The sequence below is a fragment of the Anser brachyrhynchus genome (assembly GCF_964034855.1).
Source record: "Anser brachyrhynchus genome assembly, chromosome: 11".
Taxonomy (NCBI): domain Eukaryota; kingdom Metazoa; phylum Chordata; class Aves; order Anseriformes; family Anatidae; genus Anser; species Anser brachyrhynchus.
Window position 1 is genome coordinate 21,674,944 of NC_137706.1, and position 18,661 is coordinate 21,693,604.

The 18,661-nt window shown below is 54.9% G+C and overlaps 1 protein-coding gene across 1 annotated transcript in view; it reads left to right on the forward strand.

Moving 5' to 3' along the window:
* Nucleotides 1-626: 626 nt before the first annotated feature.
* ADAMTS7 (ADAM metallopeptidase with thrombospondin type 1 motif 7) overlaps nt 627-18,661 on the forward strand; it is a 49,487-nt gene continuing 31,452 nt past the window's right edge. Inside the window, exons 1-10 of the mRNA XM_080551565.1 lie at nt 627-785; nt 2,001-2,353; nt 5,463-5,634; nt 8,944-9,140; nt 10,506-10,589; nt 11,413-11,537; nt 12,656-12,805; nt 13,889-14,032; nt 17,629-17,773; nt 17,936-18,028. Of these exons, the coding sequence (XP_080407691.1) occupies nt 704-785; nt 2,001-2,353; nt 5,463-5,634; nt 8,944-9,140; nt 10,506-10,589; nt 11,413-11,537; nt 12,656-12,805; nt 13,889-14,032; nt 17,629-17,773; nt 17,936-18,028 (1,545 nt within the window). The 5' untranslated portion in view covers nt 627-703. The remainder of the gene's footprint in view (nt 786-2,000; nt 2,354-5,462; nt 5,635-8,943; nt 9,141-10,505; nt 10,590-11,412; nt 11,538-12,655; nt 12,806-13,888; nt 14,033-17,628; nt 17,774-17,935; nt 18,029-18,661) is intronic.

The following is an 18,661-nucleotide window of genomic DNA, read 5'->3' on the forward strand; positions in this document are numbered from 1 at the left end:
CAGTGAGATGGAAGAGAGGAGGCAGACTCATGGAGGACCCAAACCCACACACTTGCCAGGTAGGAAGAGATGGTTTTGAGCAAATAAATCTGCGGATCTTCCCCTGAGAGCCAGCGCTCGCCACAGAGCGCATTTTATCGCTTTGCGCCGTGCCCTTATTAAGTAAAGCGCACGCAGCAGGCGGAGACGGCAGCGGTCTGCCCTCAGCTTGTGCTACCCCGGCGTCTGATGAGCCTCGAGGCTCTGCGCGTTCCTTGCAGCCGGGGGCTGCCAGGGCTCCCCGGGCCGGGCGCAGGGCGGCTCCGTGGCGCTTCCAGCCGGGCCCCCGGCCCCGCGGGCTCCCCGCCGCCCCCCTTCCGCGGCGGCACCGGGGCCCCTCGTGCCAGGCACCGGCAGGCTCCCGGCGGTCAGAGCGGGCTGCGGAGGGCCCCCGGGTGCGGCGGGCGCCCCCCGCCAGGCCCCTCTCGGCCGGGCCGCCCCGCACGCAGCGGCCGCCGGGGGGCAGCCCCGGGCCGTGGCGGCCGCCGGGGGGGCAGCGGCGGGGCCGGGACAGCGGCGGGGCGGCCCCGCGGGCCGGGACGCGATCGCTGCCCGGCCCTGCCCGGCCCGGCCCGGCCCGGGGCTGCCCCCGCTTCGGCTCCGAGCTCCGCCCGCCGCGGCCCCGCCGCCGGGCGCCGAGCCGCCGGTGCCGCCGCCCGCACCCATGCCGGGCCCCGGGGGGCTCCTGCTGCTCGCCGCCGCGCTGGCCGCGGGCACCCGGCCGAGAGGCAGCGCCCGGCAGCCAGGTCGGGGTGCGGGGATGTGCAGGGGGTGTGCTGGGGGTGTGCATGGGATGTGCATGGGGACGTGCATGGGGACCTGCTGGGGGTGTGCTGGGGATGCCCGGGGGTGCGGAGCCGCTCGGGGGCTGCGCGGAGGGAGCCGCGGCTGGTCCCGTGCTGCCGGTGCGGGTCCCGCTGGTCCCGGGCTGCCCCCGGACCCTCCCCGGGCTCCGCCGGGGTCCCCGGCCCCGGAGCGCCGCGGCAGGCAGCGGTGGGGGCACTGGGACGGCCCGGCCCCGGGGAGGTGTTCTGCCACCAGGGATCTGCTGCAGGGTCTCCAAGGCTCTGTTTCAAAAGTGGGATCTTTTTCTTTTCCTTTTCCTTTTCCTTTTTCTTTTTCCTTTTCCTTTTCCTTTTCCTTTTCCTTTTCCTTTTCCTTTTCCTTTTTCCTTTTCCTTTTTCCTTTTTCCTTTTTCCTTTTTCCTTTTTCCTTTTTCCTTTTTCCTTTTTCCTTTTTCCTTTTTCCTTTTTCCTTTTTCCTTTTTCCTTTTTCCTTTTCCTTTTCCTTTTCTTTCTTTTCCTTTTCCTTTTTCTTTTTCTTTCTTTTTTCTTTTTTCTTTTTTTATCTTTTTCTTTCTTTCTTTCTCTCTCTCTCTCTCTTTTTTTTTTTTTCCCTGTAGTAGTTAAACAGCAGGACTGTGTGCACTGAAGCCAGGACTGGCCCCAGCTGTGCTGTCGTGGTCTCTGGTCAGAGCAGAGCCCTGCAGCTGCATGCCCCCCTGCCTTACAGACCCCCAGCCCTCCTTGCCCAAACCCCACAGCCGTGGTGTTCCTGCCTTCCTCCCTGCTCCCTGCCCTGCCTTCCTCCCTGCTCCCACACCTGCCCCAGCACACGGACACCCCTCTGTTAGTCGGGGTCCAGTCTTGCTGGGAACCAACCCTGCAACTAACACCACAAAAAACAGGATTCGTTTCTGGTAGGACCAGCTGCGAGCAGCAGTCAGTGGGAAGAGGTGGAGATGCATTGCCGGAGGGCAGAGAATAGAGTGAATGTGCGGACAGTGCTCTTAGCTTCCAGGCACTGGGAACTGGCAGCAGCAGCGGACACAGCTTACAGATCCAACAGATATTCGGGTGCCTGACCCCACTGAGCTGCCTTGGGAGTTAAGCATCCAGCTCAGGGGGTAGGAGGAAAGATGATTAACCCTAAAGCTAACCACAAAAACCCTTTCTTTGCAGACCCTGCTCTGTGGTCACCAAGCAGCGACATCGTTCACCCGATCAAGGTTGACGAGAGTGGGTCCTTCCTGTCCTACGATTTGTCCCACCGAGTACTCCACAGAAGGTCTCTTTCCTCCAAGAGCAAGTTTCTCACCTTCTATGAAATGCATTACAAAGGACAACCCCTGAAATTCAACCTGAGCCTCAACAACAATCTCCTCGCGCCCGGGTTCGTCAGTGAGAGACGGTACGGGGGAATCGCCGACGCCAAGATCCAGTCTCACACTTACAACTCCTGCCACATGATTGGGGAGGTTCAGAGCCGGACCCTGAAGGGAGGCCTGGCCGCGCTCAGCACGTGTGATGGCCTGGTAAGTACTGAGGTTCCTCACCCACAAGGAAACAGCAAAAGCTGTGTGAAATCCTTTTTTTTTATTTTGAAAGTAATGGCAAAAGTCCTCCTGAGAGCAGCAGAGTCAAGATCTCGTTGTGTAGGTCTGATGCTGCTGTGGATGAACTGCCTGTAAATTTCCCATGGATTCCAGCGGTTTGGGAACTCTTGGGACTGTGTTTACTTGTGTTTGTGTCCAAATTCCCAAAGACAGCGATTCTCATATCGCATCTGTCTTCCAGTATATGTAGGATTACGACAAACACATTGGAAACGAGGTTGTTCAGAGCCTGGAGCCTGGTTGTTCTCAGCAGGATAGTGCGGTTCGTGTGTAGTGAAACTTCTTTACGTTCAGCGGATGTCGGCAGTCCTATTCAATACTTTCAAAGGCAGTTGTGGCATGTTAAGAGGGGAAATTTTGCTGAAAGCCACTGTCACTAATAGGAGGTGGCGTGGAGGCGCTCAGCAAGGCACGTTCACGCCGTGTCTGCAGCAGCTCGCACCTGGCTGGCACAGGTATCGGGTCCCCACGGGGTTTAAAATCTCGCAGAGATTTGCAGAAGCGTTGGTGCCAGTGGAGCAGCTGTGGGAGGAAAGGTCAGTGTGTGCGGTGGTCCAGAAGCATTGGCTCTGGCAGGATGGCATGGCAAGGCCCTGCAACATGCTGGGCGCATCCTGCAAGGCGTCGAGGTTGTTCTTTTCCCACCAAATTTAACAGCATCGGAGTGATCAGCACCCCGCACTTCACAGCTCCCTGAGCAGTGGGGTCTGGTTGTTCCCTCTGCACTCTCACCCTCGGTTTGGCAGCTGGGCTTCTGCCAACGAGGGCGTGGGGTCTGGAGGAAGCCTGCCAAAGGGAGGGAGCGGAGCTCAAGAAGGGGCAAGCAGCTCAGCCCGGAGCTGGGAAGCACAGTCTGAGCTCTGTGGCTGTCTTCGCCTTGACTTCCTCCGCGACTTTGGGCAGTTCTGCCTGAGAAGCTGGGCCTGGAGCGACTCCCGTCTTCAGGGGGACAAATGCTGCAGGGAACAGCCAGGCCTTTCATTCTGATACAAAATGGATTCATGCGTCTGGGAGGAACCCACGACCTTTCAATTCATTTTCTGTGAATGTTTGGATGAGAGAAGTCCTGGCGGCTGTAATGTGCACAGGAATAGATGTCGTGAAGCTCCCTGGAGCGTGTTTGCATGTACAGTACATACGTGTGCTCCTAACGTACGATGGCTCTGGAAACGTTTGGCTTTTTGTCAGACAGACGCCAAACCTCGGAAAACCACGCTAACAATATGCTGTGTGTCTCACAGAATTATTTAGCAACGTAAAGCGTGGCCCTGAGCTTCTGCTTCGTTCCCGCGAGTTACCGACATGCCGCTTGCATCGTGCTGGGTGTTCCGGGCTGTAAACAAGGGGCACGCTGCTGCTGCGGGGAGGCGCAGTGCCGTGGGCTGCAGAAGCGTCCTGCCTTGGCCCCCGGTGGGGATGCGTGGTATTTCAAACCATTTTCGGACCCAAAGTATTTCTTGCTTTACTGGAAGCGCTCTGCAGCTCTTAGCCGTGGAGCCCAGGTGGGCTGTCCCAGAATTCCTGCCCGTGGCAGCCTCAGGTGTTGAAATAAATCGCGTTAGCGCCTCAAAGGGCCAAATTCCTCCCCTACCACCGCTGGTGCAGCAGCTGGTCCAGCATTTGTTACGTGCGTAGCACAGGGTAACCGTACCTTTTTTAACACCCGTCCCCACCTTTGAGGTCTGTTTCTCTGAAAGGCTTCACCTTTCTGGGAATGCTGCTTCCAGACTTTAAACTCCTCCTGTCAAGGATTCCAAAATACAATGTAGCGCTGAGCTGGGTTCTGCTCCCTCATGCCTGGCTTTGCCAGAGCATTTTCATCTTCTCCCGGGCTGTCTGCTGCTCTCGTTATGGCCTGTCATGAGCGAGCAGGAGGCAGCGGTGTCAGCGCCGTGTGCTCCGAAGGACCGTGACAAACGAGGTGCAGTAAGGTTAACCGGCGTGTTTTACACAGAGCAAACCAGACGTTCCCCTGGGCAGCAACCCGCTGAGTGCTTCTGCAGAGCCTCCCCAGGGCAAAGCGCAGCCCTTGCAGGGCATCCCCGGCAGGTTTACACGGGGCTGCTCCGGCTGCAGACCCCTGCCCAGGAACTCCTGGTGTCTGGGTGTGAAGCCGCCTGTTCGGAGAGCTTCTCGTGCAGCAAAGGCAAGTGCTTGCAGATAAGTTTGTTCTGGAGAAGCAGTTTGGGGCTCTGGGGTCCCGGGTGAGTCCGTAACAGCATATTTCAGTTGGACCCGGGTCAGGGAACTGTAATTAACCAAAGAAAGTTTTAGGGTGTCGCTTCCTGCCGTAGGAGAGATCCCAGTGACACATCCTTTCCTTATTGCATGGGGACGCGAGGCTCCTCGTCCTGAGACTGAGTTTCCATGACTTGAGTTCCTGCTGTGATCAAGAGCTCCTGCGGGTTCCTCCTCCTCTTCCCCAGAGGTTTGCTGGTGCTCGTCCGCAGGAAGTCTGCAACCTGAGGGTTCAGTTTACAGCGACGGGGCTTAGTGCGAAAGGCCAGAAGCAACTGACTTCATCTCCCGAGGATTTCGTTATGAAAACATCTCCGCTGGTGCAACAGTTGTCAAAACGCTGGTGCTGCACTGTCCTCAAAGCCACGCTTCGGGCTGTGCCCCTGGGCCTGGCAAAGCTTCTCCAGGAAGGTCAGGGAGAGGTGGTGTGAGCATGGAGGAGGAAGCCCAGCATACACACATTCCTGGTGTGCTCTGCTTCTGGTTCTCTGGCGAAGGCATTCCTCTGCCTCAGCAGCCCTGCGGTCCCCGAACTCCTCAGCGCAGCCACCCGTTCAGCTCGCCACCCCCTGCACTTTGTGGCTGGGCTCTCTTTAGCTTTCTGTTTCCTTAATAATCAGTCCCTGCTTGCTTGTTCTCCTTTGGGATTTTAGAGCTCACGATATCCATAGAAGTCTCTTCAGAGGAGACCTGTTTCTTCCCAGAATGTTTTGCAAACCCAGGTTCTTTGGTGTGAGTCTGTGCTCGATGCAGGTGGCTTCACGGTGACGTCTCCTTCTCTCCCCGCTAGAAAGGCGTGTTTCGGCTCATGAACGAGGACTATTTCATCGAACCAGTGGCCGCCAGCTTTCCCGAGGACAGAGTGGCGCAGCCCCACAGGATATACAAACGCCACGCTCCTGAGCGCCGGGGAGAGCAAGGCGAGAGGCAGCCGGCGGCGTGGGCAGCCTGCGGCGTGCAAGGTATTGTCTCCTTTCTCTTGCCTCTCCCCGTGGGCCAGTGGCAGCTGGGTCCTGGGGTTCACGATTTGAGTTCTGCAGTTTGAAGTGCACGGCGACAAGATAAAGGAAGCAGTGCCGACCCCATGTCCCCTAAGGTGCCTCAGCAGACGTGCTTATCTTAAAACCCAGCGTTAAGCTCCTGTGATAAGCTCCCGGTAGCCAGCTTTTACCCGTAAAGGACGCTGATCTGGCTGGGAAGGAAACCCTTCTGTGTCTCAGAGCACTGAGGGGATGGGCCCTGGGTTTTGCGGTGGTTTCTGTGGGCGGGGGGCAGCACGGGGCCGCTCGGTAGGTGTCTGTCCGAGCAGGGGGCTCCTCACTGCAGGACGGCCAAGTTTCCGAAAGCGTAGGCACACAGCAATTTCCAGGAGCTTTTTTATTGTGGGAAGGCTGACCGCTGCTTCAAAACGCGAGTCAGGACAATTTTCTTGCTTAGCAGCAGGCAGAGGTTTTGTGGCATTCATGACTGGAGCCCACAGGTCACAGGAATTATTGCAGGGTTTTTTCCTCCTGCCAGTTTTCCTGTATTTGCTTATGTTTCTCACATACACGACTCCAGTGCATGCTGGACCTCAGGCCTCTCCCTCTCATCTTTTTCTTCCGGCCCTGCTGCAAGCGTCCTGTGATGTGGAGACAGTGTTTGTTTTCGTTCACATGCAAGCATCAGGTTTTGACCTTTCAGAGTCAAACTTGGCTCCCATGATCTGGATTCCAGAATTCCCATGAAGTCCAGCGATCCAGGTTGTCTCCTTGATCCTTCTGCCCTGTAGTGTTACAGCGATGCAGATTAAAACTCGTGTCCGTAGCACCTTGCTTGCAGTAGTGTCTAGGAACTAACTTGATTTCAGCGACCTCCTGCTTCTTGGTGGGGTAGAAAACCAACATTTTTTCCTCAGCGGGCCACCCGCTCCCACCGGACGTTTGTGCGGGCCGCCTGCGGGGCTGGCCCCCACTAAACGACTGTCCTGGGAAAGGCCGGTGGTGGCAGCTCAGGTGGGCAGTGCTGGCACCTGAGAGCAGGTCCGGGAGGGGCTGCAGCCTGTGCTTCTGGCAGGGCTTTGACTTCTGCTGGAGCAGAGCTCAGAGGCTCCATGGCACAAGCCCAGGAGCGCAGGCTGGGGCTCTGGGGCTGGGGGGGAGAGCGTACAACACTTGGAGAAGGGCGTTCAAAGTCCCTTCCACGATGAAGTCCCAGGGCTGGTCATAAATCGGTTGCCGCTGTTCCCAGTGAAGGGGAACAGTCGGTGCTTCGGGCAGCCCAACCGCTGGAGCACAGCCGCACGTCCCCGGGGGCTGGTGCAGCTGCACTGGGGTCTGTGTTGCCCTTGTGATTTCGGAGCTGTTTTAACTCAGCTAAGATGGGTGAGAGTTGGATGTCTGCCTGCAGCAAAATCGTGTAGCAGAGAGGTGTTTGCCTTAGGTGGAAATCCTGGAGGTGAGGGAGGCAGCAGGGGTACGTTTCCAGCCAGCAGTCTAGAGCAGGTTTTAAACGCGAGGGCACTCGCTCGCCTGGGAAGCCGGGCAGCATCCCCGCACCTCAGCGGTGCCTGCCCAGGAGCTGAGAGCTGCCGGCTCTGGCCAAGGGGCCTCTGCAGCTCTCGGTGCAGAGCTGTTGCAGGGCCTGGACGCCTTACTGGTCTGGGGCTTTGAAGCTGCATCTTCCAGACAATGCATCATGATTTGCTTTTTTCCTAGAGCTCTCTGCTTTCAGAAACCTTGTTTTTCTCTATAATCAGGTTGTCTTTAGGCATTCTTCTGTTGATCTAAATGAATACGGGGATAATGGTTAGAATGGCTCCTTCTGGACTTTGAAGCCTCTAAAATCCATTTGTAAATGGATTTCACTGGTCGTAATACGGCCAGTGTGCAGCGCACCCGGACCTCTTCTGGAACACAGACCAGCAACGTGGCCGTGATGCGTGTGCCCTGGAAAGGAAACTGGAAGTCTGCAGGATCTGTATGACTTCAGGTCTTCTATTTTGTACCGATGTATTGCTGACTTTCTTTGCAAAACGCCACGCTGCCAGATGGTGTTAGACCGACCTGGTACTCAGCTTCTGTCAATCCCCTGTGCTGTGCAGCGTGAGCCTCTGTGCACAGCTGGGCAGGCGTGTGAGCGGGTCCCCGGGGGAAATGACGCTCGGAGCCTCCTTGGTAGCCAGGGAGCCGCCAGCAATGAGCTTGCTGAGGTACCTCCATGTCCCGCATGGAAGCTCAGCAGCAAAGGACGCAATGAAAACAAGCTCCAAGGAAGCCGTGGTGATTAAACTGTCACAGCGGTATTGGCAATTCATCAAATTATCCAGATAGTTGGGATTTTTCAGTCTGGGGGATAAAACGCTCTTTCACAGCTCAAGTACAGTATAGTCCATAAAATGTGAAAGTCCATTGTTAACAAAGTGAGGCAGAGCCCTTAGAAACCGGTCATAAAAGCAATTCCCACTGTGTGCAGTGTGGTTTGTAAAGCCTTTACCCAGCTTGGGGCTGACCCTGACCTTGATCTTGGAGCAGCGTCACAGGAAAAGTCTCGGCTTGAGAATTCCCAGTTGCTGGTGCGCGGTAGGAGCAGCAAAGCTCTCCTCTGGCGTCGTGTGTCCTTTCAGCCCAGTGAATGTCCCTGTTGTTTCTCTGGGGACAAGAGGCGCAGGAACCCAAGGTTCTGTCTCCATGTGGCCAAGGAAATCTCTGTGCACCCCGCGGGTATTTCAGTCTTGCCCAGGACAGGGATGATCTCTGGGGTTTGGCTCAAGACATCAGTCCAACTTCAAGGACACAGAGTTTATCCTTTTGGGAAACTCTTTCTCAGCAAAATAGAAATGTGGGATTATACTCACAAATGCCGAGCCACTGGTGTTTCTCAGCGGTGCGTGCTCAAGCATCTCTCCGTGGTTGCCTGTATTCATGTGTCAATACAGACCGTAAGTGCTCCTCTGCTCTGGAGGTTGCACGTTAGTCATGAAATATTCAAACTCTGTTTCAAAGGATTTACTTCAAATGCCTTTTTTTCTCTTCTTTTTTTTCCCTGTCATGCTAATGCTGCTGTGCAACACAGTGCGATCAGAGTCTTCAACGCCTAGTGGTTTTTTGGAGCATACACCACAGCAAAATCGCGAGTAGGTTATGGGTGCTGAGTGTGGGGCTTCCTTGTCGACACCAGAAAGTTCTCTCCTTTATTTCAAAAAAAGGGGCCTTGATGATATTTTACCAATGCTGCTGGCATTTAAAAAAGTAATTAAAAAAATGTCTCTTCTTCCCACTTTAATTCCTCAGAATCTCAGGAAAATCTGGAGAGGTCTGAGAAGCGGAGGGAGAGATGGGAACAGAAACAACACAGGAAGAGAAGAATAAAGCAGCGCTCCATCAGCAAGGAGAAGTGGGTGGAAACGCTGGTGGTGGCAGACACCAAGATGATAGAATACCACGGGAGTGAGAACATCGAGAAGTACGTGCTGACCGTGATGAACATGGTGAGTCCTGGTTTTCTGAACCGCAGAGCTGCCCGGTCCCTGGAGATGCAGCTGTGAGACATAAGGGCCCCTGGGCTTGCCAGGGCTCAGCCCTGGTGGGACCTCAGCAAATCTCTCACCAAACGGTCCGATCCAGCCCGCAGGTTGGCTTTTCTGCGCTGCTTGGTGCTCCATCTGCCTCTGGAGGATAAGGAAACCTCCTCGCAGGAGGAAGGACCCACAGGGACGTGGGAGCTTTGGCTCGGGCTCCCTTGAACTCAGCACTGGCAGTGCCAACGAGAGGCACCCGTGACGGGAGCGCTGCAGGGCAGCTGCCCTCGTGTGTCTCACCTCAACCCCAAATGCTGCAGAGCCGGCGCCAGCCCGCTGGTGGCAGGTGGGAACACGGGCCTGGTTAGCAGGAGAGCTGTGAGCGGCTTTCCTGGTAAAGTGCCCCTGAGGACAGCCAAGGGAAGGAGCTGAGCCCAGAACCAGACCGTAGCTGAGCTGTTTTGCTGGCACCGAACCACGGGAGCATTAAATGTAAAACCTGTAGTCAGGCTTTAAAAGCTAATTGTGATAATTTCATTGAAATTCCTCAACAGCTCATGCTGCTGCTTAAACCCAAGCTTCTCTGGAGACATCCACTCATAACTAGATGGTCTGGTGTGTTAAGGATCTAATCCTGCACATCCGGGGTGCCACTGTTAGCTTTGCCTGGAGTCACAGAATCAGCCTGGCTGAGGTGGGAAGGGACCTCTGGAGGTCACCTCGTCCGACCCCAGGCCACCTTGAGCAGGCTGCCCAGGGCCATGTCCGGAGTCAAAACATGAAGAGAACCTGGTGGTCTTGAAAATCCAGGAGGTTTCGCTAACACCGTAAAACAAGCAGATAATTCAGCGTGAGTTGGTATAGTCTGTCTGCTCTTGTGCTGCTGTGGCAGCAGCCATTTGCATTTCAGAGGAGGGCTTGGTCGTTGGCCAGAAAAGAGGGTGGGAGTGGGTAGAGGACCTCAAAATAACATCCCTGGGTTTCTCCCGGCTGGTGAAGGCACTGCAAGAGCACCGGGATTTGAGATGTTACACATGTCTGTTAGGGGGTGAAAGCAGAGGTTGTCCCCAGGCATTTCTGGTTGAGTTTCAGTGTGCTACACAGACTACAGCAGTTTCCAATGGATGTCGTCACACTATGACTGCTTTAGTCCAGGTCTGCATCTGGTCTTGTCTTTTATTTTTGGGAATTACCCGAGATGTTGTCAACAACCTTCAGTAGCTTCCCTTGGAGCTCATGTTGCCTTGCAGATGTATTTATTTATTTACCAGGAGAACTGTCCCAGGGCAAGGTCTTTCTTCTGAGCTTTGTATATTTGGCCTTTGTGTTTTCCAGGTGGCAGGGCTGTTCCACCATGCCAGCATCGGGAACCCTATCAACATCGCCATAGTGCGACTCATCCTGCTGGAGACCGAAGAGGTAAAAAGAAAACAAAGTGACTCACACTTCCATCCTGGCAGCCAGACTAGGATACACAGAGAGCTGGCCTTGAAAGCCTGTAAGGTCAATCTTGTGCTGTTTGCCTGGATAAATGCAGATTCCCATGCCTTACTTCCTTGTCTTCTGCAAGGGCTGCAGCCCTGGTAAAGTTAGGATGTTTGCATGGTAAGAGGAGCTGTGGAGTCTAATTCTTATAATAATTTCTAACTCAGCCACTTATTCTTCTGCGACAGTATCTTCCCTCCCATCCTGTGATCAGTGGGACATTAGTCGATGCCACTGGTGCTGTTTGCCCATAGCAGCATCCCTCCAAACCTGGAGCAGCGGTGGCCCCCAGACAGCTCTGGGGCCGGGGCCGGGCGGCAGCGGAGCGGCTGGAGCTCGCTGCGTCCCCGAGGAGCGTCCCGCCGGTAGCGCTGGGGGAGGCTGCGAGTCGGCGGTTGTTTGTGCTCCCCAGCTGCAGCGGCTGCTCTCAGGGAGCCTGACGCCGCTCGGGCTGGCTGCCCAGCTGCATCCTTCTCTAAAGCACATCAGCCGGGATGGAATATTTTCCTGCAGTGTTACTTAACCCCCGGTATTGGATGACTTAATGTTTCAGTTGAATCACAGAGGAAAAGAAAGTAGAAAAGGGCTGTATTCCCACCCAAGCTATATCTTATAAAATACGAAGCTATTCCTTCTATATGGCAGTTACTCTTGATCTCGCTCTGATGTGTCAGAGATCAGACCCCTTACCACTGCACCCTGAAAAGCAAATGGGTCTGTCAGCAGTATGACAGCAGACTTTTAATTGTTTTGACAGGAGGATCTGAAAATCTCCCACCATGCGGACAACACCTTGAAAAGCTTTTGCAAGTGGCAGAAGAGCATCAATGTGAAAGGAGATTCCCATCCCTTACATCACGATGTTGCAGTCCTGCTCACAAGGTATTGTGCCTGTGGGCTAATTTTATGCTTTAGGTGCTCCTCTGCCAGCTGGAAATTCCTGCAGTGGCTGCAGGCAGGAGGGACACAGGCAGCCAGGGGCACGTCTCAGTGGCAGCTGAGATACCCTGTGTAAAACCTCACCCTCTGTACCTGAGCCCTGTCTGGAAGCCTGCACATACAGTACAACATATAACAAGAAACCTGAAGGTGACCTGACCCTGATGGCAGGAACTGGTCTCAAACCTCAGGTTTAAACCCGGAGACAGCTCCCAGATGACTAGAAGCTGGGGTTTCCAATCCAGGTTTTCACCATAGCCCTACTGGCAAGCACCAGAGTGGGTGGATCCTTGCAGCAGATGTACACAGGGATTAGCTCTCCTTTTTCCCTTGCAGATGAATGCAGGGATTTGCAAAGGAGCCTCAGAGCAGGCCCCTAACCTCCCATGAAGCTGGGTGGAATTCATGCCTCTGGCCAAGTTTATGTACCTTGCAGTCAAAATGTAGTTTGATGGTTTCAGGCTGCAGCAGCTTGGATGTTGGCAGTATCGTGGTTGTTTGTGCAGTGATTCACAACCCACAACAGAACTGTCTTCTTTAGGAGATTTCCTTTGTAGCAGAAATAAGGCACTTAAGGCCGTGCACTTCGTTGGAGCTGTTCATCCTGGGTGGCTGGAGGTCCCCTGCCCTGGACCACAGCACCCTCGGGATGTACTTCCCCAAGAAATGTAGTAATTGCTTAATTATTCCCAGCATCAGCTTTATTTATACAATGGAATAAACGTAGCCAGCCTGGCTTGCAGTTCACATTAATCAGTCTTTCTAATAAGCTGGGGATACCGAGAGAGTAAAGGGGAAAGGAAAGGTCATAAATCTTTCTGCTGCAGAAAGACGTTTGGATGTCTCCATTCCGGCTTCTGTTTGGCCAGCATCTGCTGGGCTCAGACACATCCCCTTAGACCGGGACGGGGAGGCAGCGGGGGCTTGCTCCGAGGCGGCTGCCTTGGCCTGGCTCTGCGCACGTAGCGACCTGCCCGCGCTCGGTCTCGTGTCGTCCTTTGGTTCCTGCCGTCTTCAACCCCTCTTTGCTGTGTGTGTGTTGTTGTTTCCAATCACCCAAGGAAGGACATCTGCGCAGCGATGAACAGACCCTGCGAGACCCTGGGTCTGTCCCACGTGGCGGGGATGTGCCAGCCCCACAGGAGCTGCAACATCAATGAGGACACGGGGCTGCCCCTGGCCTTCACCGTGGCCCATGAGCTAGGACACAGGTACCCCCGCTTTCCTTCTTCTCCTTTCTGACCCCTGTCCTCTGCATGGTTTAGTCAGGACTTGACAAGGGACAAGTAGAAGTTGGAAGGATGTTGCCGCGCAATTCCCTGAATCCAGGGGAATTTACCCTGGGAACGTCATTCCAGAGTTAAGTTTTTGGTTGCCCCAGGTTCAATGAAAATCATGCCCAAAGAAACATAGATGAATTACACATGTAAGTTATCCTGTGTTGCTGATGCTAAAGGTTGTGGAGAAGAGGGTTGCTCATTACGAAGTTTTAAAATAGAGTCCATGTGTATAGCATCAGTGACAGAATTGGGCTTGTCCTGGTTTCAATTAAACTTGGGAAGGTCATTTGAACATCGTAGTCCATAACAGATATCTTTGTACAGTAAAAGCCTGTAACCAATAAGTTTAATTAAACTGACTTGGTTTAATATTCTCATTACTTTTTTCTTGGCTGAGTTGTCAGTAGGAAAGCTTAAGTAAAAGTCTCCTGTAAAATACGTACATTGGGAAAAGTTCCATGTAATAATTATACATCATATTAAATTTTGGCTTTAATATAGATCTATTCAGCTAAGCGCTTGCTTTGCATGCTCTCTGCGTGAAGCATAGTCTGTTGGCTTTGTCACTTCAAAACAGCAAAAATGTCCCTGGTTTACTCCAGTGCAAGGCGACACAAGCTCCTGGGGCTGTTCCTCTTGCTCGCAGTGTCGCAGGACACAGGGACTGGGCGCAGCCCCGAGCACGGCCAAGTTTCCCCAGCTTACCAAGCAGCCTCCTGTTTGCGCTGCTGGCCACGGCAGCTCATCCAGGGCACGCTCTTGGCATCCTCTTAATTGCAAGGTGAAACAACCCCACTGGAGCCTGTCCCCTACCACATGGGACAGAGCTTGTGGGAGCGTCCCTGGTCCCATTTCCCAGACAGCCAAGTGCTCTACTCCCTGTTCGTTAGCAAGTGCCCACGAAGCTGTGAATGTTTGTAATGTCCGGCGTAGCGTCTCGGAAAGCAGAGAAGCTGCGTGGTTGTAGCGGGCATGCGGCTCACCTCTCCTTTGTGGGACTGTGCTCTTACACAGTTTTGGGATTCAGCATGATGGAAGCAGCAATGACTGTGAGCCAGTTGGGAAAAGACCTTTCATCATGTCTCCACAGCTCCTGTATGACACGTCCCCACTCACCTGGTCCCGCTGCAGCCGGGAGTACATCACACGATTCCTTGAGTAAGTCCTTGCTTCCTCTTCTCTTCCGTTTGCGTCTGTACTTGGGGCCGAGCTGGCTGCCACGAGCTGGGGCTGGGTTGGGCTTTGGGGTCTGCGAAAGACTTTCTGGTCTCAGAAGTCAACCCCGGGGCACTCAGGGGTATTTCTGACTTGCTCGGTTGCCTTGGTCCTTGCTGGGAAGGGTGAGTATTTGAATGCAAAGGCAATAGAGCGTTTGTGCAGCGGCACAGTGATTGTTGCTTGAGCAAATAAAGCCAGAGCACTTTTCTTCGCTGACTTAGCAGTCAGGATTCCCAAAGCATGGTTGCCCCAGCAGCAAAATTCTGGTGCTGGCTCTGCTCCTCTGTGCCCCCGTGTCAGCGACGGGTCGCTTGCACCAGCCTAGCAGAGGGGTGGCCGTCTGGAAGCACGTCTGCACATCCAAGCCGCCGAGCAGAAGGAGCGGTTTCCCATAGCACTTGGGGTTTGTAGCACTCAGTGCACCCCAGAGAGCCTGATCTTGCTTTCTGCTCGTCTCAGGGGCAAGGCTGTGCTTGGGGTGAGTGTGTGATGTTTGCCTATAGGCAGCAGGCACCACGTGAGGAGATGAGACCAGGCCAGATTCTTGCCTGCATTTCTTTATTTTTAGTGCCCCGTGGCTGCTTTTGCAGTCTGTTGTTTTTAAATTCTTAGGGACGTGGCCCAAGTTTTACATTTGTCAGCCAGTGTCTTGCACTGGAGGGACGTTTTTCTTCCTCGTCACGGGAAGGTTGGAAAGCAGCGAGAGCATCTGCCAGAAGCAGCGGCAGAAAGGCTCTGGCTGTGGCTGGTGTGCTCACAAGGGGCTGCGAGCTGCGTGGTAGGAAGGCTGCCTGGTGCTGAGCTCCCATTTCTAAATCCAGCCAAGGGCCCGAGGTAGGGTGAATTATTGTTGAGTTTTGGCTGTCAGTGGAATGGGGCTTTCTTGCATCCACAGAGTTCTTGGCCCTTTGTCTTTAACCTTCGCTTTTGGATGAAGCATTTCCTGCTGGCAATAACCTTGGGTTGCCGTTAGCTGCGGCAGGGAAGAAGCAGACCATCTGTCTGCTTGTCCAGTGGAGTTTTGGTCTCTTTGCTCCCCTCCCAGAAGGGGCAGCTCTTCCTTCAAGAGTGGAGCAGAGTTCAGCAGGCGTCTCTCAGCGTCTGTGACATCCCCGAGGCGAAGGAGAGGCCTGCTGCGAGCACAGACATGAGCTCGTTTTAATACAGTGTTGGCAGGAGAACGGGAAGGAGTGAGCCAAAAAATGAGACCCTGCTGACCTGGGGTTGCTAGATGTGCTTGGAACAGACCTCGCGTTAGGAAAAAAAGCACTCTCAGATGACGGTGATTGTTTTACAGAAGAGGGTGAGCACTGCTGAACAGTTCACACTGGAAACTGGTTCGTGCCTTCGATGGCAGCACGGCCCTGCTGCTGCTGCTGCGAGTTGGGCAGGGGGCTCCGCGACCCTCTGGGAGCACGCAACGGCATGGAGAAGGCTCCCTTTGTCTCACAGCAGCTGCCTGTCACGTCTCCCTTCAGTCTTTCCTCCCCTGGACCAGACAAGCAGTTTTTCAACCTCCTCTTGCCGTGCTGAAGGTCCTCGTCCAGCCTCCTCCCATGGGCTCCTCCTGGCTGACCCACGCCGTCCCCGGGCCTGGCTCGGCTGCAGCACCCGCTGCTGCCCCTGCTCAGCTGCGAGCACCCAGCCCTTCCTGCAGCAGTGCTGCTCTCCAGCCACCCCAGCTCCTCCGTTTGCGCAGCTGATTCTTCCCAAGTTTAAGCCCTTGCCTTTGTTTTTATTGAATTCACTCCTGTCTTCTTGGGCCTTTCTTTGAGTTCTCCAAGAGCTTTTGGAATTTTAATCCCGCTCGCGAGTGTACTTGCGGATCCTCCCAGCCTACTTGCATATGGGGATTTAATCACCCCACCATCCATCCTATCATCTAGCTCATTAAGGAGCAGGCGGAAAGAGGCAGATGCAGTGCAGACCCCTGTGATTTTTTACTGCAGACTGTGGGTTTCAGTATATCCCTTCAAAGCCAGATTAAGCTCATGCCAGTCGTTGCTGGCTCAGTAAAGCTTTTTGGCAAAAGGTGGAGGCCAGTTGAAGGCACCGTAGGATAATTGTAAAATATTTAATGAAGAAATAGATTTTGTTCATACCTCTGGGAAATCAACAACGAATCTAAACCATTCCCCACGCCGGGGCTGCAGAGCTCTCCTGCAAGCCGAGGCAGTGTTGGGCTGTTCCCAGCCAAGCGAGGGGCTCGCAGGTGCCTGGCGGGGACCCCGCAGGTGCAGGAGGGGAGAGGGGCAGCGGGTGCCTGCTGCGCCGGGTGTCGCCCTGCCTGCACCCCACAAAGCGGGTGCTCGCTGTGGCTCCCGACCTCCTGCCAGCCCCGCTCCCTGCTGCTCCCGGGCTGGGCCGTGTTGCCGGCTCGGGTTAGAAAGGAATCCTGTTGCACGTTAATTTAGACCTGTTTCCAATCACAACAAGCTGAAGTAATCTAATCTGCTCAGAAACCCACGCTGGAGAATTTGGGTTGCTGGAAACAAGTTTGTTTAAATCAACACTGTAAGCTAAACTAGTGACAATTCCTTGCGTGTTTGGGAAGTATCATAGCAAAAGCACTCGCAGCAGAGCGAGCCGGCCAGGAGCAGCCACTCAGGCTCCCAGGCAGCCTGGCAGGGGGCCACAAGCCGCCTTGGCAGCGCTCCGGGCTCCGTTTTAATATCTCTTTTCTAAAAACATACTGTCCAGCACAGGCCGAGCACTGTTCGTAGCGGCAGATATGAGGGTGAGTGAGTTTTGCTGCTGACAATCCACTTTATTTTTATTACCAGGGCATTGACACTAGAGCCAGAGCATCCGTAGGGACGTTTCGGGAGCCAGCCTGGTGTATGAACGCAAGGACAGCATCTGCTTCTCTGCAGTGCAATGTTTGCTCAGCGAAACCCTTCACCTTGAGTGGTGAAACTGAGGCCCAGGCCCCCAGCTGAGGACTTTGCTAATGAGCTGGTTGCAAATCTAAGGAGCAGGGAATTACTCCCAGGCAAAGCTGTCCAGTGGGGAGCACCAGGACGTGCTGGGGGGTCAGTGGGTGTCTCAGGACTGGCAAGAGGGAGCAGGGAGGGAGGCTGGCTGGATTTTTAGGTAAGCGCAGTGCCTGGCCCAAGTCTGGTGTATTTTCTTGTGCTGCTGGATCCACAAACAGCATTCAGTGCGGTTGGGACGTTGGTCTTGCAGGTGAAGGGTGGGGAAATCAGGGAGGGGAAGTGTGCAAGGCACCTTCCCAAGAGCTGCCCAGAGAAGCTGGCGCTGCCTTTGCACCTCGGCTTCCTGATAACAATCCTTGGTGCCGTGGGTGCAGACACCGGCGTGCCCAACTCAGAAAGTGCACGTACAGATCCACGTGCTGGAGCAGGCCCGGGATTTACTGGAGAGCCACGGTCGTATCAGCTAGGAAATGAACGTCAGGATGTTAGGAAGAGACTCTAACGAGATGTTTGGTTCCTCTGCTAGCAGCTGCCGGAGCGGTGCCCAGGGCCCGCCTGCAGCGGGCAGGCAGTGACGCTGCCCTGACGTCTCTCTTTCAGCCGGGGCTGGGGGCTGTGCCTGGATGACCCCCCTGCCCGCGAGGTGCTGGACTTCCCCCTGGTGCCCCCGGGCGTCCTCTACGACGTGGGCCATCAGTGTCGCCTGCAGTACGGTGCCTACTCCACCTTCTGTGACGACATGGACGTAAGCTGTGGTCTCTCCCAATGTCGCACGAACTCGTGCAGCTCCGAGGGGGTTTTGGTGGCGGGGGCTTTGCACGGGGCGACCCCGTCCCTGTGAGTTAAATCTGTACCGGCGAGTTAGGCTGTGCAGTAACCGCGTCCTGCGCCAATGTGTTTCCTGCAGAGCGTCTGCAACACGCTGTGGTGCACGGTGGGGACCACGTGCCATTCCAAGCTGGACGCTGCCGTTGATGGCACAGCATGTGGGGAGAACAAGGTAACTGGGAACACTCCTGTCCAGAGCTGGAGAGCCTCCTTGTCCTGCATGCAGGGGAGGCTCTTTGCCAGAGAAGTGTAAAACCTGGAGTTTTGCAGACTGCGGCGCATGGGGAGGGGCTCGCCTCGCTGCCCTCACTCTAGCAAAAATACTGCCAGGGAGGGTGAAGCAGAGGGGTCCTTAACAACGTAACCGTGCAGTTTGCATGGGAGCACAAGCCTTGCCCAGCTCTCGCAGGCACTGCTGGTGCAGGTGCTGCTCTGGGACCTGGCCAAAGCTACCATTGCCCAGTGGAGGGGCTGGCAGCCTGCAGGGACGTGGTGGGTACCCAGAGGCCCTGCTCTGCCATCGCCGGCCACTACAGGGGCTTCTTGACCAAGGTAGCATAGTGCTGTGAAGTTATAAAAATACCTGCACGTGCCTCTGCTCAGCAAGTTAAGGGTCAGCACTGGGGGTCTGTTGCCTCGCTGGACTCTTCAGCCAGCCTGACATCCCTGAATTTCCCATAGCACAGAGGGGAACTTGGCTCTGGCAGATCTTGGCTGACATCCAGGCACCCTGGAGTGAGCGAAGCATGGGTTTGCACAGGGTGCTGGGCTTCAGTGCTCCCCCACGGTAGGGCTCTCTAACTCA